The sequence below is a fragment of the Hyperolius riggenbachi genome, chromosome 2, assembly GCF_040937935.1.
Source record: "Hyperolius riggenbachi isolate aHypRig1 chromosome 2, aHypRig1.pri, whole genome shotgun sequence".
NCBI lineage: Eukaryota > Metazoa > Chordata > Amphibia > Anura > Hyperoliidae > Hyperolius > Hyperolius riggenbachi.
In genome coordinates, this window is record NC_090647.1 from 545,158,730 (window position 1) to 545,179,647 (window position 20,918).

A 20,918-nucleotide genomic window follows, 5' to 3' on the forward strand; every position below is an offset into this window, starting at 1 on the left:
GCTGCTGCTGTCTGTCTGTGTTTCCCACCGCCAGGGTACACAGATTTACCTTCTGCTGCCACTCTGCCACCAGCTATTACGTCAAAAAATAGCTATATATCTGTGTAATTGGTTGTAAAACCAAAACTACAAAACCATTACAAAAAAAGGTTTAATTTTTCTGAGGTGCCCGGGTTGAAAACTGTGTTGTCCCAGTTGTGTATTGGACACAATGTGGGCTGCACGACCGCTGTCTGGGACCTCCTGTTGTGTTTATTTACAGCCATGGTATCACCGCTAGGTACCAGGGCTATTATGTCACGCTGCCTGCCTCATTGACTGCATGCTGCCACACACTCATCCTCCTCCTCCTGCTGCTAAATTTACCTCCTGCTGTCTGTGTGTTTCCACTGCCAGGGAGCACATACAATGGCGCTTCCAACATGCGTGCGCCACCAGCTATTTGTTGTTACGCTCAAAAATAGCTGCATTTCTTTAAAAAAAAAAAAATGAAAAGAGAAATAAGTGACGAAGAAGACGATATAGAAGAAGATGAAGAAGAAGAAGAAGATGAAGAAGATGAAGAAGAAGATGAAGAAGATGAAGAAGAAGATGAAGAAGATGAAGAAGAAGATGAAGAAGAAGATGAAGAAGATGAAGAAGAAGAAGAAGAAGAAGAAGAAGAAGAAGATGAAGAAGATGAAGATGAAGAAGATGAAGAAGAAGATGAAGAAGATGAAGATGAAGAAGATGAAGAAGATGAAGAAGAAGATGAAGAAGATGAAGATGAAGATGAAGATGAAGAAGATGAAGAAGAAGATGAAGAAGATGAAGAAGAAGATGAAGAAGAAGAAGAAGAAGAAGAAGAAGATGAAGAAGAAGATGAAGAAGATGAAGATGAAGATGAAGATGAAGAAGATGAAGATGAAGAAGATGAAGAAGAAGATGAAGAAGATGAAGAAGAAGATGAAGAAGAAGAAGAAGAAGAAGAAGAAGAAGAAGATGAAGAAGATGAAGATGAAGAAGATGAAGAAGAAGATGAAGAAGATGAATATGAAGAAGATGAAGAAGATGAAGAAGAAGATGAAGAAGATGAAGATGAAGAAGATGAAGAAGATGAAGATGAAGAAGATGAAGAAGAAGATGAAGAAGATGAAGAAGAAGATGAAGAAGAAGAAGAAGAAGATGAAGAAGATGAAGATGAAGAAGATGAAGAAGAAGATGAAGAAGATGAAGATGAAGAAGATGAAGAAGATGAAGAAGAAGATGAAGAAGATGAAGATGAAGAAGATGAAGAAGAAGATGAAGAAGATGAAGAAGAAGATGAAGAAGAAGAAGAAGAAGAAGATGAAGAAGATGAAGATGAAGAAGATGAAGAAGAAGATGAAGAAGATGAAGATGAAGAAGATGAAGAAGATGAAGAAGAAGATGAAGAAGATGAAGATGAAGAAGATGAAGAAGATGAAGATGAAGAAGATGAAGATGAAGAAGATGAAGAAGAAGAAGAAGAAGATGAAGAAGAAGAAGAAGATATAGAAGAAGAAGAAGAAGATATAGAAGATAAAGAAGAAGAAGAAGAAGAAGTATATACAGTACTGAACAAAATTCTGGACACAACTTCTCTTTTCACCTTTTTTTTTTTTTAAAGGAACATCCCCACATAATCACTTGCTGTTGTCACTTGGAAAAAAATATGTTTCTTGCATCATTAACCCTCAAAACAAGTGTTGGGAAGCTATTTAAGGCCAATTCGAATAGTCAGCTCGAATAGTTAGCTCGAATACCGACTCAAATAGTGAGCTCGAAGTCCGAGGTCGAATCGAATAGTAAAAATTATTCGACTCGAATATTCGACTGACCTCGAATAATTTACTATTCGAATTCGACCAAACTCGAATTTTAAAAAGGGGTATTTGAGCATCACTAGAGGGCAGTGACTACAAGAATTTTTTTTTTCAAAAAGACCTTATAGTTTTTGAGAAAATCGATTTTAAAATTCTCCTTCTGACTGAAAATTTTCTGGGAAAATTAAACGCCCACCGACTTCAGCAGTTAATAGCAAAGCCCCTTTAAAAGCTAGAAACACCAAAATTTCATCAAAATTTTTTTTCAAAAAGACCTTATACTTTTTGAGAAAATCGATTTTAAAGTTTCAAAGAAAAAAGAGCCGATTCATTAAAAAGAACCGGATCATTCATGAACCGTTAGCATAGCTTAGCATGCGTCCTGAGCAGGACGTATAGCTGCCGACTCCTGCTGTCTCTCCCCACCTGCCTTCACCCAGGGGTGTAGCAATAGGGGGTGCAGAGGTAGCGACCGCATCGGGGCCCTTGGGCCAGAGGGGCCCAGAAGGGCCCTCCCTCAACTACAGTATTAGCTCTGTATTGGCCCTGTGCTCATAATAATCACTTCTATAGATACTTTGAATAGTAGTAATCATTAACACACTGTTCCCCATCCCCCTCTTGCACCCCTGATACTGTAGTTGCCATTGGCAGGTTTTGGTGCGTCGTATCAACTGTTATGTATAGAGTCCTTGGGGGGGCCCCATAGTAAAACTTGCATCGGGGCCCTCAGCTCCTTAGCTACGCCACTGCCTTCACCTGTCACCCTCGCCTAGGCTGGCACCCGGTGCACCCATGGGTCCTTTTTCCCTCTTGTAGTCACTGAAAAAACTCAGGTGTTAGACCCCTTGAAACATCTTTTCCATCACTTTTCTGGACAGCATAAATGTTTCTAGTTTTCAAAGTTCGCCGGTACCGGTACACAGGATCACTATGGCTGCACTTTATCTACTTGGACATTACTCCTGCACTTGTTTTATAGAGACACTAGCTGATTGCCCGGCGTTGCCCGGGTATGTATTTGGCTGGTGTTGGCTCCGCCTACTTTTTCTAACCCTAACACACAATTACTCACTGACCAAGTTTGTGAGCTTTGCGGTCTTTGGTATCAATAATCTGCATTGAAATGAAACAAATCTGAATGGGTGTGTGTGGCTCCACCCCCTTTTCTGAATTTGAACCCCAGTCACCCAATAACCAACTGTACCAGGTTTGAGGCCTGTGCCATTAACAGTTCAAGAATGGTAGCAATTAAATATTCCCCTTGAAAAACAACAGGTGAAGTTTGATTCACTTTTGTAGGCTCCACCCACTTTTCTGAATATTAATTTCAGTCACCCAGTGACCAACTGTGCAAAGTTTAAAAACCCTGCCATTAATAGAATGGCTGCAGTTTACATTTTCTCAGTGAAATTTGTATTTGTCTTCACCCACTGATGACCCGGGTATGTATTTGACTGGTGTTGGCTCCGCCCACTTTCTAACCCTAACGCACAAACACTCAATGACCAAGTTTGTGAGCTTTGGGGTCCTTGGCATCAATAATTTGTCTATTCCCATAGAAATTAAACAAATCAGATAGGCTGTTTGTGGCTCCACCCCTCTCCAGCATTTGAACCCCAGTCAACCAATGACCAACTGTAGCAGGTTTGAGGCATCTGCTATTAACAGTGTAAAAATGGCAGCAATTTAAATATTCCACTTGAAAATCAACAGGTGAATTTTGATTGGCTACTATAGGCTCCACCCACTTCCCTGAATATTAATCTCAGTCACTCAGTGACCATCTGGACAAAGATTGGGAATCCTGAAATAAACAGAAGGGCTGCAGTTTACACTTTTCCAGTGAAATTTGTTTTTGGCTCCGCCCACTTTTGTAACCTGGACACAAAGTCACTACTCAATGCCCAAGTTTGTAAGTTTTGGGGTCCTTGGCATCAATAATTTGTATTTTCCCATTAAATGAAACAAATCTGATACACCGTTTGTGGCTCTGTCCCCTTTTCTGAATTTGAACCCGAGTGACCCAATGACCAACTGTACCAGGTTTGAGGCTTGTGCCATTAACAGTGCAAAAATGGCAGCAATTTTAATATTCTCCTTGAAAAGTGACATGTGATTTTTGATTGGCATTTTCAGGCTCCACCCACTTTTCTGAATATTAATCCCAGTCACCCGGTAACCAGCTATGCTAAGTTTGAGAACCCTGCCATTAACAGTGAAGACGGGCTGCAGTTTACAATTTCCCAGAAAAATCTGTTTTTAACTCCACCCACTTTTTGTAACCTTGACACACAGTCACTACTCAATGACCAAGTTTGTGAGCTTTTGGGTTCCTGGCATCAAAATTGTGCTAATATAAGCAGTTTATCCAGCAAAGAAATCTGGCTGTTTTTGGCTCCGCCCCTTTACTGAATTTGAACCCCAAACACTTAAAGGGAACCTGAAGTGAGTAAAATTATTTAAAATAAACACATGACGTCGCTGCAAATGAATATTACATACTTACCTCACTGTCAGTTCCTCTCAGAAGCTCACCATTTTCTCCTTACAGTGATCACTTCCAGTTCTGACAATATTTTGTCAGAACTGAAATATACCAGTTGCTGTCAGTTATATATCAGCAGCTGTCAGTTACAACTGAATGTACAAGGTAATGTCCATGTTTCCCTATGGCTCAAGTGAGCGATATTACAGTTTAACAGTGTGATGAGCAGGAAGCTGTTATGGGGTAATGGCCATTTTTAAAATGGAGGACGGAGAATTCCATTGATCACAGTGGACAAATGGGACACGGGAGAGGAGAAAGAGATTGGGGAGTAGACTGCACGGGAGGTAAGTATGACCTGTGCATGTTTATTTTGACTTTTTATTTTCAGTTCAGGTTCTCTTTAACGACCGACTGTAGCAGGTTTGAGGCCTCTGCTATTAACAGTGTGAGAATGGCTGCAGTTTCAACATTCCCCTTGAAAATCAATAGGTGAATTTTGATTGGCTCTTGTAGGCTCCACCTACTTTTCCGAATATTAATTCTAGTCACCCAGTGACCAACTGTGTGAAGTTTGAGAACCCTGCCATTAACAGTGTAAGAAAAGCTGCAGTTTACATTTCCCCATGTAAAAAGTTAGTTGTTTTTGGCTCTGCCCACTATTTCTAATCTTGACATACAGTCACTTAATGACCAAGTTTATGAGCTTTGGCATCAATAAGTTGCATTTCACTATTGAAATTAAACAAATCTGATTGGCTGTTTTTGGCCCGCTCCTTTCAGAATTTAATCCCCAGTCTCCCAGTGACTGACTGTAGCAGATGTTAGGCCTCTGCCATTAACAGTGCATGAATGGCAGCAATGTAAATATTCCCCTTGAAAATCAAAAGGTGAATTTTGATTGGCTGCTGTAGGCTCCACCCACTTTTCTGAATATTAGTCCCAGTCACCCAGTGGCCAACTGTGTCACGTTTGAGAACCCTGCCAATAACAGAATGGCTGAAATCAATCTAACAAATCTGATTGGCTGTTTGTGGCTCCACCCCTATAGTGAATTTGGACCCCAGTCACCCAATGACTGACTGTATCAGGTTTGAGGCCTCTGCCACTAACAGTGTAAGAATGGTAGCAATGTGAATATTCCCCTTGAAAATCAATAGGTTCATTTTGATTGGCTGTTGTAGGCTCCACCCACATTTCTGAATATTCATCCCAGTCACCCAGTGGCCAATTGTGTAAAGTTTGGGAACCCTGCAATGTAAAAAATGAAGTTGTTGGCACTGCCCACTTTTTCTAACCTTGACATACAGTCACTCAATTATCAAGTTTATCAGCTTTGGGGTCCTTGGTATCAATACTTTGTATATTCCCATTGAAAAATAAACAAATCCGGCTGTTTGTGGCTCCGCCCCCTTCCTGAATTTGGACCCTAGTCACCCAGTGTCCAACTGTACCAGGTTTGAGGCATCTGCTTTTACCAGTATAAGAGAATGGTAGCAGATTAAATATTTCCTTTGAAAATCAAAAGGTGAATTTTTATTGGCTGTTGTAGGCTCCACCCACCTTCCAAAATCTTAATCTGTCACCCAATGACCAACTGTGCAAAGTTTGAGAACCCTGCCATTAACGGTGTAAGAATGGTTGCAGTTTATATTTTCCCAGTAAAAGTTGTTTTGGCTCCACCCACTTTTTGTAACCTTGACACACAGTCACTCAATGACCAAGTTTGTGAGCTTTCAGGTTCCTGGCATCAAAAATGTGTGAATGGAAGCAGTTTATCCACTAAGGAAATCTGATTGGCTGTATGTGGCCCCGCCCCTTTAGTGAATTTGGACCCCAGTTACCCAATGACCAACTGTAGGAAGTTTGAAGCCTCTGCCATTAACAGTGTAAGAATAGCAGCAGTTTAAATATTCCCCTTGAAAATCAATAGGTGAATTTTGATTGGCTGTTGTAGGCTCCACCCATTTTCTTGAATCTTAATCGCATTCACCCAGTGACCAAGTGTGGCAAGTTTGAGAACCCTGCGATTAACAGTCTAAGAATGGCTGCAGTTTACATTTTCCCATTTAAAATGAACGGCTGAAATTTGATTGGCTGTTTTATGCTCTGCCCACTTTTCCTGGATTTGTAACCTCGGTCACCAAGTGACCAACTGTGCCAAGTGTGGGGACTTTGGCTTGATTACTGTGAGAATGGCAGCCTTTTACATTTTTTCCATTGACTTGAATGGGTGGAATCTGATTGGCTGTTTGTAGCTCCGCCCACATGTGCAGGGGGGCCGCGAGACCCCCAGAACATATCATCCCAGGTAGTAAGGGATCTGTGTACCAAGTTTCGTTCAAATCGGTCAAGCGGTTTTCGCGTGATCGCGGCACATACACACACACACACACACACACACATATACATACATACATCCGATTTTATATATATAGATAGGGCTTGATTCACGTAGCTCCGGTACAATTGCTGTGCACATAAAGTGCACTTCAATATTATCGGTATTAATGCCAGGAGAGTTGTGCATGTTGTGCAATTAGCAAAACCTGCATTGTCTGGGTAACATGCATTACCCTACTTATGCAAGTAGCGCACAGTGTGTTACATATCAATGCGCATGTTACCCAAGTAATATAAGTTGCCATAATTGTGCAAATTGTGCTACTTCAGCCTCTACTGACAAACAGGTTACATTCCAGTAGATTGTTTGTGAGTTGAATTTGTTTTGTTGAGTCATGTGTTATACATGGGAAACCTGGATAAATGATTTCCTTTTTTTTTACAATGCCAGATTACGACATATAGTATAAACTATGTTTTTTGATTTTTTTTCAGCATGCTTTTAATTTGTTTTAAACTACTTACAGCAGTTTATACAATACTGTAACGTAACAACAAAATTAAGTAAAAGAAAGCAGCAATGCATACTTTGTACATGGAAACAACTTTGTATGAAAAGTCATTTTTAAGTAGGGGACAGACTGTACTTACTGGCTTTTGCCTCAACTGATTGGATCCAGGCAGTGTCAAACAAAGGGTGAGACACAGAACAGGTCACTGAGGTCACATTGTCTCCATGTAATCCATATGTGCTGATCACTGTCCAGCTCTGATCTGACACTGCAGTCTGTGTAGTGTTTATATTATATGAATGGGGAATCCAGGAGATCTCTGCAGCCGGGTATCCACCAATGGCTCTGCACTCCGGAGATCCGGCACTGTTCCGTTCCAGAGACACCGAGGGCTCAGCTGGAATAAACCAGAATGTAATGTAACTGGTCTTATGCTCATGGTTTTTTACTTTAGTTTAATTTCAAATTGTTTTAGTTTGATGTCAAAGCTGTAGAAGTGAATGGTAGTTTGATCAAAGAGGTATGAACAGAAAATTCTCCTAAGATGCAAAAATCCCCACTGACACAGGAAATTCAAAATTATTAACCTTTTGCCAGCCATTTTTATTTTAACTTTTTACATGCAGTGCGGTGCCAAGTTATGTTGTGCCTCCCCAGTCTGCCAGTGTGCCTCCCCCAGCCTAATGCAGAGTGCCACAGGGGGTGTTGGATATTTACGTGATCTGGATGCAGGATCGGCTCTACTATTAGCACAGCATAGCTAGCTGCAGCCATGCCCCAAATTACTCGTTCATGGCTGCTAATGGGTTAAGGAAATAGGTACACCTTGGGATATACATGCAATGACAGTTCTTCTATTGGTCCATCATTCAGAATATCATATTTGCAACATCTGTACTCTCTATCTTATGCTATATGTGAATTCATAGACTGCTGCTCAAAACTCCTAATCAAACGTATAGAGTGTGAATGCACTGGTGCATTTCTGACCCACAGGCCCATCTTCATTTCTGTTTGGATCAATAGGCTTGTCAGCTCTACCTTATGCTTACTTATACTGGTGCTTGATAAAGGATCAGTGCTTGCTAAGGTGCTAAGACAATGAAAGTCAGTGGGGGTGATTCCACAGTAGTGATTGAGTTCCCAAATTCATCATTGTGCTGCTGCAGCATTTCTGGATTATTGTGTTTCAATGCAATGCAAAATATAAGATCGCTGTAAAATCGCTTTTGAAAGGATGTGTAAAGCAATTTTTCAGCACGTTGACTACCCAAAAACCACTTGCTTTTACCCAAGACACTTTGCAAAATCCTGTTTCCAAAATTGCTGTACAAAACAAGCTTCAAAATCACCAGAAATCGCTCTGGACAATGCAGCAAAAATCACTACAAAAGCACTTAGTGATATTGATTGCGATTGCTTCAGATAAATAAAGAAATCACCCACTCAACAGATGTTTGAAATTTGCAAATATGAAATCTCTCAAACAATATAAAAAGCCAATAAAGGAGTCAGAAGATGCTGGATAGGACTTCTTTTCAGATGGAGAATTCCAAGTGTGAAAGCTGGTAGGTGGAATTTGTTGTATGGATGCTGGGGTCAGAGAAGGGAATGGCGGAAGGGCAAGCAGGGTTGGGGTTATAGGATGGGTTATGGGATGTACACGACAAGCACTGATACCTGTCCACCTGTTGAGTTTGGTGCCCTTTGTGTTCATTCAACTCTCTTACACACCTAATACTTGTAAGGTAGATGTATTGATGAAGGTCCCAAGAAGGTGATATGAAATCTCGCAGGTGTAGTTTCCTTCATCAGATATCTGGGTGTCCTGGATGGTCAGGTATGTACTGGTGAGGGTCATTCTGTTACTGCAGCTACTGTATGATAGTGGCGTCTCTCTGAGGTGTGCAGCATGTGACACGAGACAGAAGGCATTATTTGTGTGATAAATCTTCCATATAATTCCCACCAAGTTGTCTCCAGGATGACACTGCAGAACCGTACGGCTGCCTCTTCTGGTTACAACAACATCTGAAAATCAGAAAAAAGGATTACATGTATAAATGTGCTGATAGAATTGAAAGCTGCATATTATCATCAAGACTTCTGGGGAGATACATGACAAGTGCTCGAATGAGTCAGACTCTGATATTTTTCTATTAAAAAACAGTTGCAACAATCTAGTTATTCAGTGACTCTGCAATCCAATATGTCCACAAACAGTAATTCTGCCCCATGATGCTCCTGCCTTTAAAGGTACAGAATTCTGTTTATAATGCAGATTATAGGAGGGTTCACAGGAAGCAGGATGGTTTTAGGGTTAAGGGTCAGGAAGGGGGGGGGGTTAGAGTTAAGGGTCAGGAAGGGGGGTTTTAGGGTTAGGGGTCAGGAAAGGGGGTTTTAGGGTTAAGGGTCAGGAAGGGGGGGGGTTAGAGTTAAGGGTCAGGAAGGGGGGGTTAGGGTTAGGGGTCAGGAAAGGGAGTTTTAGGGTTAAGGGTCAGGAAGGGGGGTTTAGGGCAAATAGTCAGGAACATAAACAATTGTAGTAGGATAAAGTGGAGGAGAAGTACAGTCAATAATTTAATCTATATACTTTGATAAGCTTTAAGTGCTGGGGAGGGGGAGGAAGTGTTTTAGGGTTAGGCATCAGGGAGGGGGGTTTTAGGGTTAGGTGTCAGGAAGGCGGGAGGGTTCTGTGTGTGAGTGGGGTTAGGTTTTGTTGTAGTTTCACTATGGTCATTACCACTGTAAATATTTTTTAGTTTTCATCTGGCGCCCAATTCACAATGGTATTTATCATTTAGACTTCACCTGCACCGTGCACCCCTATTTCATGCGCACGGTTGACGTTCTGAGACTTCCTATTCTGGTAGGTAAATACATTTATACAGCTGCTGCGGACTATACCTGGCACCAAAAGTGTATACCCATTTACTTGTACATTGTTTTATGCAAACCTAATTCTAGCTTTGGGATATAATGGCTAATAGTGAGGAGCTACAGGGGCTACAGCTGTCATGTCTGATCAATTTATCTACACAGTGCTAAATAATAAAACAGATAAGTCTGTGTTCATAACAGTCAGCATTTATGTACAGTACTTAATAGGGGACTGGAAGGGTGTGACAGTGTTACTTCTACAGTAAATACTAGCGTCACTTAATAATAATCCAAACATTTGTACAGCGCTTTTCTCCTGTCAGACTCAAAGCGCTCAAGAGCTGCAGCCACTAAGAGCACGCTCAAGGGGCCACCCAGCAGTGTTAGGGAGTCTTGCCCAAGCACTTCCTACTGAATAAATACTGACCCTAACCAGGATCTGAACCCTGGTAACCCATGTCAAAGGCAGAGCCCTTAACCAGTGCACTATACAGCCACAGTTGGGCACCAGGAGCATGTGCTCCAATCAATTGTTGGGTGCCTCAGGACTCAAACCTCTGACAGCTGCTAAGTGCTAACTCTTGGTGGTCAGTCGGGATATTACATTTTTAGGTAAATTCTTCTTGAAAGCAACCATTATCCCTCTACATTCAGAATACACACTCACAACAAACTACTACTAGTAGTGATAAAAAGTACAAAATTATATTTGATTGGAAAAATGGAGGATCTTAGCTTCCAAAAGGGAGTGCAGTTTTTTTGTACTGGACCAATTTCCCAGCATTGAAGTTTGCTCTTTCCAATTGGTCCTTACTCTGCCCATACCAGTAGAGATGGCCCAAACCTCCGATTTTCGGTTCGCGGACCGCGAACTTACGCAAAAGTTCAGTTCGCGCAAACTTTCACAAACCGCAATAGACTTAAATGGGGAGGCAAACTTTGAAAACTAGAAACACTTATGCCGGCCAGAAAAGTGATGGAAAAGAAGTTTCTAAGATCTAAGTCTAACATCTGAGTTTTTGCATGGATGAGTGGGATAGACACCAAAAGTCCCAGGGAAAAATCTGGATTTGACGCAAAGCAGCGTTTTAAGGGCAGAAAACACATTGAATGCTAAATTGCAGGCCTAAAGTCCTTTAAAACATCTTGCATGTGTGTACATCAATCAGGGAGTGTAATTAGAGTACTGCTTCACACTGACACACCAAACTCACTGTGTAACGCACCGCAAACAGCTGTTTGTGTAGTGACGGCCATGCTGGACTGGTGCGCACCATGGCCAGAGTGCAGGCCATGGCGGTTTTCAAGCCCATATGGTCGCCGGGCTGTGGTAGCTCAATGATAGAACAACAGTGACTGTCCAGCTAATCAAATTTGGTCTGTCCACAATGAAGCAATGACCTTATTATCTTTGGTGTGGGCCCCCCCCCCCCCATTGTGATACGCAAGCCCCTTCACCTTGGCAAGGCAATGATCACGAAGGGGAATTGACACATGTACATGCCTTTTATTTTGTTGTTGCAGCTGCAGTGCAGCCAGAAAAATTAGGCAGGCATGTACACGCACCAGAAAAATTAGTATAGCGGCCGCTGCAGCGGCCTTAAAAATTCAGGATTCCACCTGGAGTCCTGAAACCTGTTGTTGGTGGCGGAGAAGGCAGTCAAGCGGCCTGCGGGCAGAGGTGCTGTGTGAGGAGCGACTTAGTCTTGGGGCAGTCACACGGCGTGCAGGCAGAGATGCTGTGTGTGGGGACTGACTTAGTCTTCAGGCGGGCAGTAGCCCTCCGGGATCCATGCCTCATTCATTTTGATAAAGGTGAGGTACTGAACACTTTTGTGACTTAGGCGACTTCTCTTCTCAGTGAGAATGCCACCAGCTGCACTGAAGGTGGAGGGGTTTGTCTCTTTGTTAAGAATTCTTTTACAGCTGTCCTCAACGATGAGATGGAGGAAGATTGCGAAGATGTGGAGTCCGTTTGGGTAAATATTCATGGTTGAAATAAAAGTTGCCAATTGCTTATTGGGGTATGCTACAGGCCACCTCATATTAATGAAGCTGCAGAACTGCGATTACTACAGCAGATTGAAAAAGCTGCAAGTAAAAATGAGGTCATAGTTATGGGCGACTTCAACTTTCCAGACATTGACTGGAGTATTGAGGCTACCAGGGCCGGATTTACAGCTCAGGAGCCTATAGGCATAGAAGTTTTGGCGCCTTAAGCACATGCCACACCCCAAGTCACACCCCCTTTTAACGCAAAGTAACATAGATACAGTATTACTAAAGACAAATAGAGAATAGAAATAGCTGCAGCCGCACTCAGATCTGCTTCCATGGGGGGCGGCCTGTCTAGAACCAGTACCGAGTACTAGCAAGCGCCTGGCCGTTGCAGAAGAGCAGCTGACAGGCAGCAATTTCATTACCTATCAGCTGCCGGTCTGAAAGAAGCCTTATTGGACGAGAGTTGATTCTTGTGGTGGGATGATAGTGCTCAGTTGATTCTATTGGCAAGGTGGCAGTGTTTAGTTGATTGTTGTGGCAGGCTAGTAGTAATCGATCAATCCTAGTGACAGGCTGGCAGTGATTAGTCGATTCTTGTGGCAGACAGGCAGTGATCGGTCAATCCTAGCAGCAGACAGGCAGTGATCGGTCAATCCTAGCAGCAGACAGGCAGTGATCGGTCAATTCTAGTGTCAGGCTGGTAGTGTTTGGTCAATTCTTGTGGCAGACAGGCAGTGATTGGTCAATTCTAGTGGCAGGCTGATAGTAATCGGTCAATTCTAGTGGCAGACAGGCAGTGATCAGTGAATCCTATTGCCAAGCTGGTAGTGATCAGTCAATCCTAGTGCCAGGCTGGTAGTTGATCGGTCAGTCCTAGTGCCAGGCTAGTAGTGATCGGTTGATTCTAGTGGCAGACAGGCAGTGATCGGTCAGTACTAGTGCCAGGCTGGTAGTGATTGGTCAGTCCTAGTGCCAGGCTAGTAGTGATCGGTTGATTCTAGTGGCACACAGGCAGTGATCGGTCAGTCCTAGTGCCAGGCTAGTAGTGATCGGTTGATTCTAGAGGCAGACAGGCAGTGATCGGTCAGTCCTAGTGCCAGGGTGGTAGTGATCGGTCAGTCCTAGTGCCAGGCTGGTAGTGATCAGTCAGTCCTATTGCCAGGCTGGTAGTGATCAGTCAGTCCTATTGCCAGGCTGGTAGTGGTTGGTCCAATCAAGTGGCAAACAGGGAGTGATTGGTCATTCCTAGTGCTGGGTACACACCATGCATTTTCCCACTCGATCCGCAGGTCGATCGGGATCGATTCGATTGTTTCCGACGTGCTCAATTCGGATTTCGATTGTTCCTGCCGTCGATTTGCATGTTAAGTATGCAAAATCTACGGCAGGAACGATCAAAACCCCAATCGAGCAGGTTGGAGATAATCAAATCGATCCCGATCGACCCGCGGATCGAGCGGGAAAACGCATGGTGTGTACCCAGCATTAGGCCAGGCTGGTAGTGATCGCTTCTAGTGACAGGCAGACACTAATTAGTCGATTCTAGTGGCAGCCAGTACATTGGTGCATTGTTTCCCTCCTCCCAGCCAGTGGGAAGCTGCTCTGTCGTGCCTCCTCCCCACTCCATAGAAACAGCACACTGTGCTGGTATACCCAACTGATGTCACACAAAGGAGTAAGCTTGATCCTTACAGGTGACATATTATAATAGGAGCCTCATCAGTCCTTAAAGTGAACCTTAACTGAATAAAAAAAAATAAAAAAAGGACTTACTTGGGGTTTCTACCAGCCCTCTGCAGCCGTCCTGTGCCTGCGCCATCTCAAAGCGACCCTTCGGTTCCCCACAGCGACCCTCTGTCACTTAGCTGTGCGGCCCTGGTCCGCACGCCTCCTAATCCACTCTGCACATGCGTAATATGAAAAATCCCTACTGAGCATGTGCATTGCATTACCGGCAAAGGGAGTGTGATCAAGGACGCGCGCAAATGCGCAAGGACGCGCGCAAACGGCCGACTGGAAGAGGGTCGCTGCGGGGGACTGGAGGGACACTTAGTGACAGCGTAGACATAGGACGGCTGCAGGGGGCTGGTAGAAGTTAAAGTTCCCTTTAACCCTAACCTATCTGCCCACTTCTACAGCTGAAAAACTACAATACACCCCCCTGAACTATGTCCCTTGCTGATGCAATCCTATTTTGCTTCCTCTTACTCTTTCAAGTGGTCCCCCTGCCCATCTGACACATACAACATGGCTTCCAGCAGTGTCACTGACCAGCTATCACTTGACCTGATCAAGACAGCAATATCATGACATCTGATCAGGTCAGGTGACAGCTGGACAGAGCTGCCTATCACCCTATGGAAACATTGGGAGGCATCACAGGATTGCCTGAGCAGGGGATACTGTTCAGAAGGAGGGGAGAGGGGGGAGCATTGTCTCTGCTAGGAAAAGTAGAAGGGAGGATCAATTAGGGTCCCAAGCCTCTGGATTAGTGATGATCAGTCACTTACTTGTCACTGTATACGGTTACACACCTCCTCTGTGTGACTACTAGAGATGGGAAGTTCGGATCTTTTCAATGATCCGGATGGTTCGAATCGGATCATTGAAGAGATCCGGATCTTTGATCCGAATCTCGGATCATTTTACTACCGGAAGCATTCGGGGGTGAAATGAACAGCAGGACAGGTCTGTGGGCAGGAGAAGGGGAGGGAGTGGACACACAGAGAAGGGGAGAAGATGGACAGAGGGCAGGGAGTGGACAGAGGAGGGACGAGCAGAGAGCAGAAATGTTTGCACGTAATACCCACATGCTGCAATCATATGCTTTACATGTATTTCACCTATATGTTCATCTGTACACTTTGAAAGAAAAGGTCGCACAGTGAAAGAAAGCATTCCCAGACGATAAGTGCAGCTGTTTAGTGCCGAGTGCAGGAGGATTATATTGCCTTTCAATCACACTGTCTGCAAAGTCACTGAGCTGTGCTGAGCCAAAAGCTTCCAATGTGATCACTGTGCACAACTACAGAACAGCCAGCCTATAATGAGCAGCACATTGCAGCCAGTATGTGTGCTCTACACATATCTGGCAGTGGCACCCATGTCCCCTCTCTCATCTACCTGTCTCCCTGCAAGGCTGCCTCCCATCCAACAGAGCGATCCCTGCTTCCAGGACCCCGCTGCCCGCTGAGAGGGGGCGTGTCGCTCCTGGCCCCGCCCCTTTTGCGATCCGAATCGTTCATTTTGATGATTCGGATGATCGACTCATAAAATAGATTCGGATCAAAGATCCGAATCGTTCATGATCCGGACAACACTAGTGACTACAAGACAAGCTGGCTGTGCAAAGTAGATCATGGTCGCCAGGCTCTCCACTGTCATCTTCAAAAGACCCGGGCACAGGTCGCACCAACAGACACACAGGAGGGGGGGGGGGGGGAGCAGAGCTGTAGCCCACACGCTGTGCAGCTAACCTTCTGAGACCCGAAGACAGTTCACAGCGTTCTATGCCGCCCCTCCTCCCCTGTACTAAATCTCCAGCCCTGCACATGTGAAAAGGGAGAGGAAGGAACGTATTCAGCCTAGCTCTTGCTCTATCTCCCCTCTTCAACAGTCTTCGTGGTAGCTCCCCCGGCAGCCAAAGTTGGAAAATAAAGAGCTGGGACAGTGAGTGAACGCCCGCCCCACTGCCTAGTACCTACTACGCTGTAGCAGCCTGCACGAATATGAGGTGGAAAGCTGCGTCCTGATTCCCTGCGTGCATCAGCAGCCGGGAACACTCTGTGCGGCTGTGAGTTGCAGGGAAATCCTGGTATAGCGCTGCAGGCGGGATCGGGCAGGCTAAGTCCTATCGCTCTCTGAAGCTTTTTTTTTTTTTACTGTGATCCTTCATGGGGGACTTTTAGGGGCCGCCTTTGCCCATATATATGGCGCCTGTAGGCACGTGCCTAGAGTGCCTTATGGGAAATCCGGCCCTGGAGGCTACCCATTCTGGTAAAAGCAGCAGATTTCTGGCAGCACTACAGGACAATTACTTGACTCAAATGGTAACGGAACCAACTAGGGGGAATGCGTTACTGGATCTGATCATTTCTAATAGACCAGATAATGTATCAAATGTGCAGGTTCAAGAACATTTGGGAAATAGTGATCACAACATGATAACGTTTGAGCTGGTGACTGATAGGCCACGGGGCAGCGGGACCACTAAAACTATGAATTTTAGAAAAGCAAAGTTCAATCAACTTAGGCAGGCACTAAGTTTGGTGAACTGGGATAATGTACTACAAGGGGACTAGGGGAGGACACTGAAGGGAAATGGCAAGCTTTTAAATGTATTCTCAATCAATATTGTAGTATGTATATCCCATATGGAAACAAAATGTCTAGGAATAAAAAAAGGCCTCTATGGATGAATAGAAAGGTTAGAGATAAAATGAAGAGGAAAAATAATGCCTATAAGGTCCTGAAACAGGAGGGGACCGAAGCTGCACTAAGCAATTATAAGGAGTGCAATAAAAATTGCATTAATAAAAAATAATAAAAAAATAAATTAGGCTGGCAAAGATCGAAGCTGAAAATCAAATCGCCAGGGATATCAAATCTAACCCAAAAAAGTTTTACAAGTACATCAACTCTAAAAAAGAAAGGTTGACTATATAGGACTCCTAAAGGATGAGGGTGGGAACTCAATGGTGGATGACCAAGGTAAGGCAGAGTTATTAAATGCTTTCTTTGCTTCTGTCTTCACAAAGGAAACAGCACTGTTGCAAATTACAGATGCAGAAGAGTCTCAATCTTCCAACTGTAATATTAAATACTTAACGCAGGAAGAAGTGAAGGCAAGACTAAATAAATTAAAAATAGACAAGGCACCTGGCCCGGATGGCATGCATCCTCGGGTCCTAAGGGAATTAAGTTCAGTTATAGTTAAACCCGTTTATCTTATCTTTTGTGACTCTCTTTCAACTGGCAGAGTCCCAGTGGATTGGCGTACAGCCCACGATTTCCCATTATTTAAGAAGAGCAAAAAATCAGATCCAGGAAATTATAGACCTGTAAGCTTAACATCAGTTGTATGCAAACTATTTGTGGGGTTACTAAGAGATACTATACATGACTTCATAGTAGAAAATAATCATATTTCTCAGCATCAACATGGGTTTACTAAAGACAGGTCCTGTTTGACTAAAATGCTCAGCTTTTATGAGGTAGTGAACGCTAATGTGGATATTGGGAATGCTGTAGATGTGATATACTTGGACTTTGCAAAGGCCTTCGACACTGTTCCCCACAAAAGTCTGGTTCAAAGGTTGCTGACTGTTAGCATGTACCACACTGGAACAATCCTGATACAAGGTGTAAAACACTACCTGGAGGAGTTTGAAAAGCTGTATCCTCACATGCAAAATCAAGTAATAAGTCAAATAGAAAACCAGCCAGATCCTGATGCCATTAACAGTGGACATAAAAGTACCAAACCATCCTCCAGAGGCAAGGCTGCATCTGGTGTGAAAACATCACATCCCACACAAGACACCCTCAAAGAGACTTTATCTGAACTGGAAAGAGACTTTCACCTTTTCAGAGAGCAGATTGCAAAAAACAAAAGTGACAATGAGATTACAATTAACCAACTAAAAACGGATTTGAAGTCACTCAAAGATGCGAGTGAAAGACTGCAAGCTGAAAACAACCAGCTTAAACAAGTGATTGCAAGCCTTAAACAAATAAACATCCAGCCCAGGGAAATGGCTCTACACACCAGAGAAACAAATCAAGAGATCTGCATTTCAAGTTCACAGGACCATGGAACAAAGCAAACGGAAAACACATCTCAAAGTTCAAAGAACAGCAATAACACCTCTGCAGAGAGACTCCAGCCAAAGAGACCAAGCTTTGACATAGCACTGATAATTGATTCTAATGGGAAATACATCAATACAAGATGTCTTTTTCCTGGGAAACATGTTAAAACAATACCCTGCCCAACAATTGAAAAAGCAGCAGAGGCCATAAACAAGCCAAACTTCACTGCCCCTAAGCATATCATCATACATACAGGGACAAACAACCTGGACAATAGACAAGACCTCATTGCAGACAAACTGTCCTCCTTAAAGAGGAACTGTAACATAAAAATATCCCCTGGGGGGTACTCACCTCGGGTGGGGGAAGCCTCCGGATCCTAATGAGGCTTCCCACGCCGTCCTCCATCCGTCAGGGGTCTCGCTGCAGCCCTCCGTGGAGTCCGGGCAGCGGTGACGTCATTATTTACCTTCCTGGCTCCTGCGCAGGCGCTCTGACGGCTGTCGGCTCCGAACTACACGGAAATACCCGATCGCCGTCGGGTCCGCTCTACTGCGCAGGCGCAAGTTTCCTGCGCCTGCGCAGTAGAGCGGACCCGAATGAGATCGGGTATTTCCGTGTAGTTCGGAATGGAAAGCCGCCACAGCGCCCCCGCTGGAGCCAGCAAAGGTAAATATTGAAATGACAGTCGGCACAGTCGCCGGCTGTTCGGAGGGCTGCGGAGAGACCCCCGTGGGACAGAGGACGGCGTGGGAAGCCTCATTAGGATCCGGAGGCTTCCCCCACCCGAGGTGAGTACCCCCCAGGGGATGTTTTGAATGTTACAGAGTCTCTTTAATAATGGCCACAGAAAAACAATTCCCTAGCTCCAAAATCATTTTGTCTAAATTGCTACCAAGAAAAGACATCTCTCCCCAGATAATCCAGGATATAAATAAGCAGCTGACTACCAAAATCAGCCCATCAGCAAACCTACAACTGGCAGAACATTTCTCTATATCAGATCAGCATCTATATGACAATAAACACCTCGATAAGCGAGGAGTGAGCCTGCTGGCAAAAGAGTTTAAAGACCTGGTGCTTAAGAGGCCTCTGACGCCCAGACACCAGACAGCTGTAGTACCAGCCAATCCAAGCCAGACTACCCCCAAAAGGCATAACATAAATCGCTCTGTAAACCAAAATGTGAATCCCCTGAGATGGCAACAAAGGAGGAACCCAGCCACCACAAGACCTACAACTGAGATAACACCACAGAGCACTGACATGGCAGAAGAACTAAGGAAACTGCTTCTTGCCACACACAATATGCTGAAGGATGGACTGTGGAAAACTGACTGCCCTATAAACAGCTCATTACAAGGTAAACAAAACCAAACACAATATGAAACCCCTCATAATTAGCAGCTGGAATATTCAAGGCTTGAATGCTTCAGCTTTTGGAACCAAAATAAACGACCCAGACTTTGAAGAAAGACTAAGAAAGGTGGACATACAGATCCTCTTAGAGACATGGACCCAGACAGAGGACGAGTCATCAGTACCCATTGGTTATCGGGAATTCACTGTTGCAGCCCAGAAACACAAACATATCAAGCAGGGCCGCTGCTCAGGAGGGATTATAATCTGGTATAAGGAGGAGCTCGAAGAATACATCAAACCAGTGAAGAGAGGGAAGAGCCACATCTGGTTAAAGTTAAGCAGCCCCATCATCTCTTCTCAGACTGACATTTACCTCTGTGCAGCATATATTGCACCAGCAGAATCACCATACTCTAATCCAGAGAGCTACCAAGTCCTACAAAGGGAAGCTGCTCACTTCCAAACCTTGGGGAAAATACTTGGTGACCTAAATGCCAGAACAGGAACAGAAAAAGACTACCTCACCTCAGAAGGCAATTTCCATATATTTGGACCTGAGACCCAGTACCCTGAAACCATACAGAAAGATAGAAACAGCTATGACAGCACAGTCAATAAGTATGGGAAACAACTGCTGAACCTCTGCAAAGGTCTAGGACTTCACATCCTTAATGGCCGAACCAAGGGGGACTCTCTAGGGAGATATACACTAAACTCCCATGTAGGTAGTAGTGTGGTGGACTATGCCATCAGTGACATGGACCCTGCAAGCATCCGCGCTCTCATAGTCACCCCACAATCACACCTGTCAGACCACAACCAAATCCTACTATACATCAATTCCTCAAGCAAACCCTCTGTACAACAACATCCAGGAAGCCTGTGTAACCTACCACCCACTTTTATATGGTCCAGAGAATCAACCATAAAGTACAAGGAGACTCTCAACAGACCAGAAGCAATACAGCTACTTCTGGACTATCAAACGTATACCTACAACCCTGATCAACAAGGTGTGCAACAAGCAGCAAAGTACTTCAACCAGATATTACACACCATTGCAGAAATGGCCAACATAAGAAGGACTGCCCAAAAGAGACCATCAAAGAAAAACTCAAACAAATGGTTCGACAGTGAATGCAAGTCACTAAGAAACAACCTACGAGCCATATCAAACAAAAAACACAGACATCCAAACAACATAGAACTGAGGACAGCACATGACGCCGCACAACGTCAATATAAAGCAACCATTAAAAAGAAAAAACAAAATCACATCCAAAATCGACTCGAACGGCTTGATGAATCCCTGTAAGACAACTCCTTTTGGGAGACCTGGAAACAAATTGGCAAAAAACCCAAGCAAAATAATCAGCACATCCAAAATGGCCAAGTCTGGCTACAATACTTCAAAGACCTATACAGAGATATTCCCATAAAAGAACTCAGCCCCGAACAAGTACAAATATTCAGCAAATTAAAGAACCTGGAGGAGAAGGTAAAAGATTTTCAAAACCCGCTTGACACACCTTTCACACTGGAGGAAATAAAAGAGAAGATACAATCCATGAAAGACAAAAAAGCTAGTGGCACAGATGGAATCCTATCAGAAATGATCAGATCTGGCACCCCAGAAATCCATGCTGCAATATGGAAACTATTCAACCTGGTCCTGTACGCCGGTTGCTTCCCTGAAGT

The 20,918-nt window shown here is 43.9% G+C and overlaps 1 protein-coding gene across 2 annotated transcripts in view; it reads right to left on the reverse strand.

Moving 5' to 3' along the window:
* LOC137545104 (cell surface glycoprotein CD200 receptor 1-A-like) overlaps nt 1-20,918 on the reverse strand; it is an 82,400-nt gene that overhangs the window by 16,058 nt on the left and 45,424 nt on the right. For both annotated transcript variants that reach the window (XM_068266216.1, XM_068266215.1), the window contains exons 2-3: nt 8,901-9,197; nt 7,306-7,563 (exon numbers count right to left, since the gene is read on the reverse strand). In XM_068266216.1, coding sequence (XP_068122317.1) covers nt 7,306-7,563; nt 8,901-9,197 — 555 coding nt within the window. The remainder of the gene's footprint in view (nt 1-7,305; nt 7,564-8,900; nt 9,198-20,918) is intronic.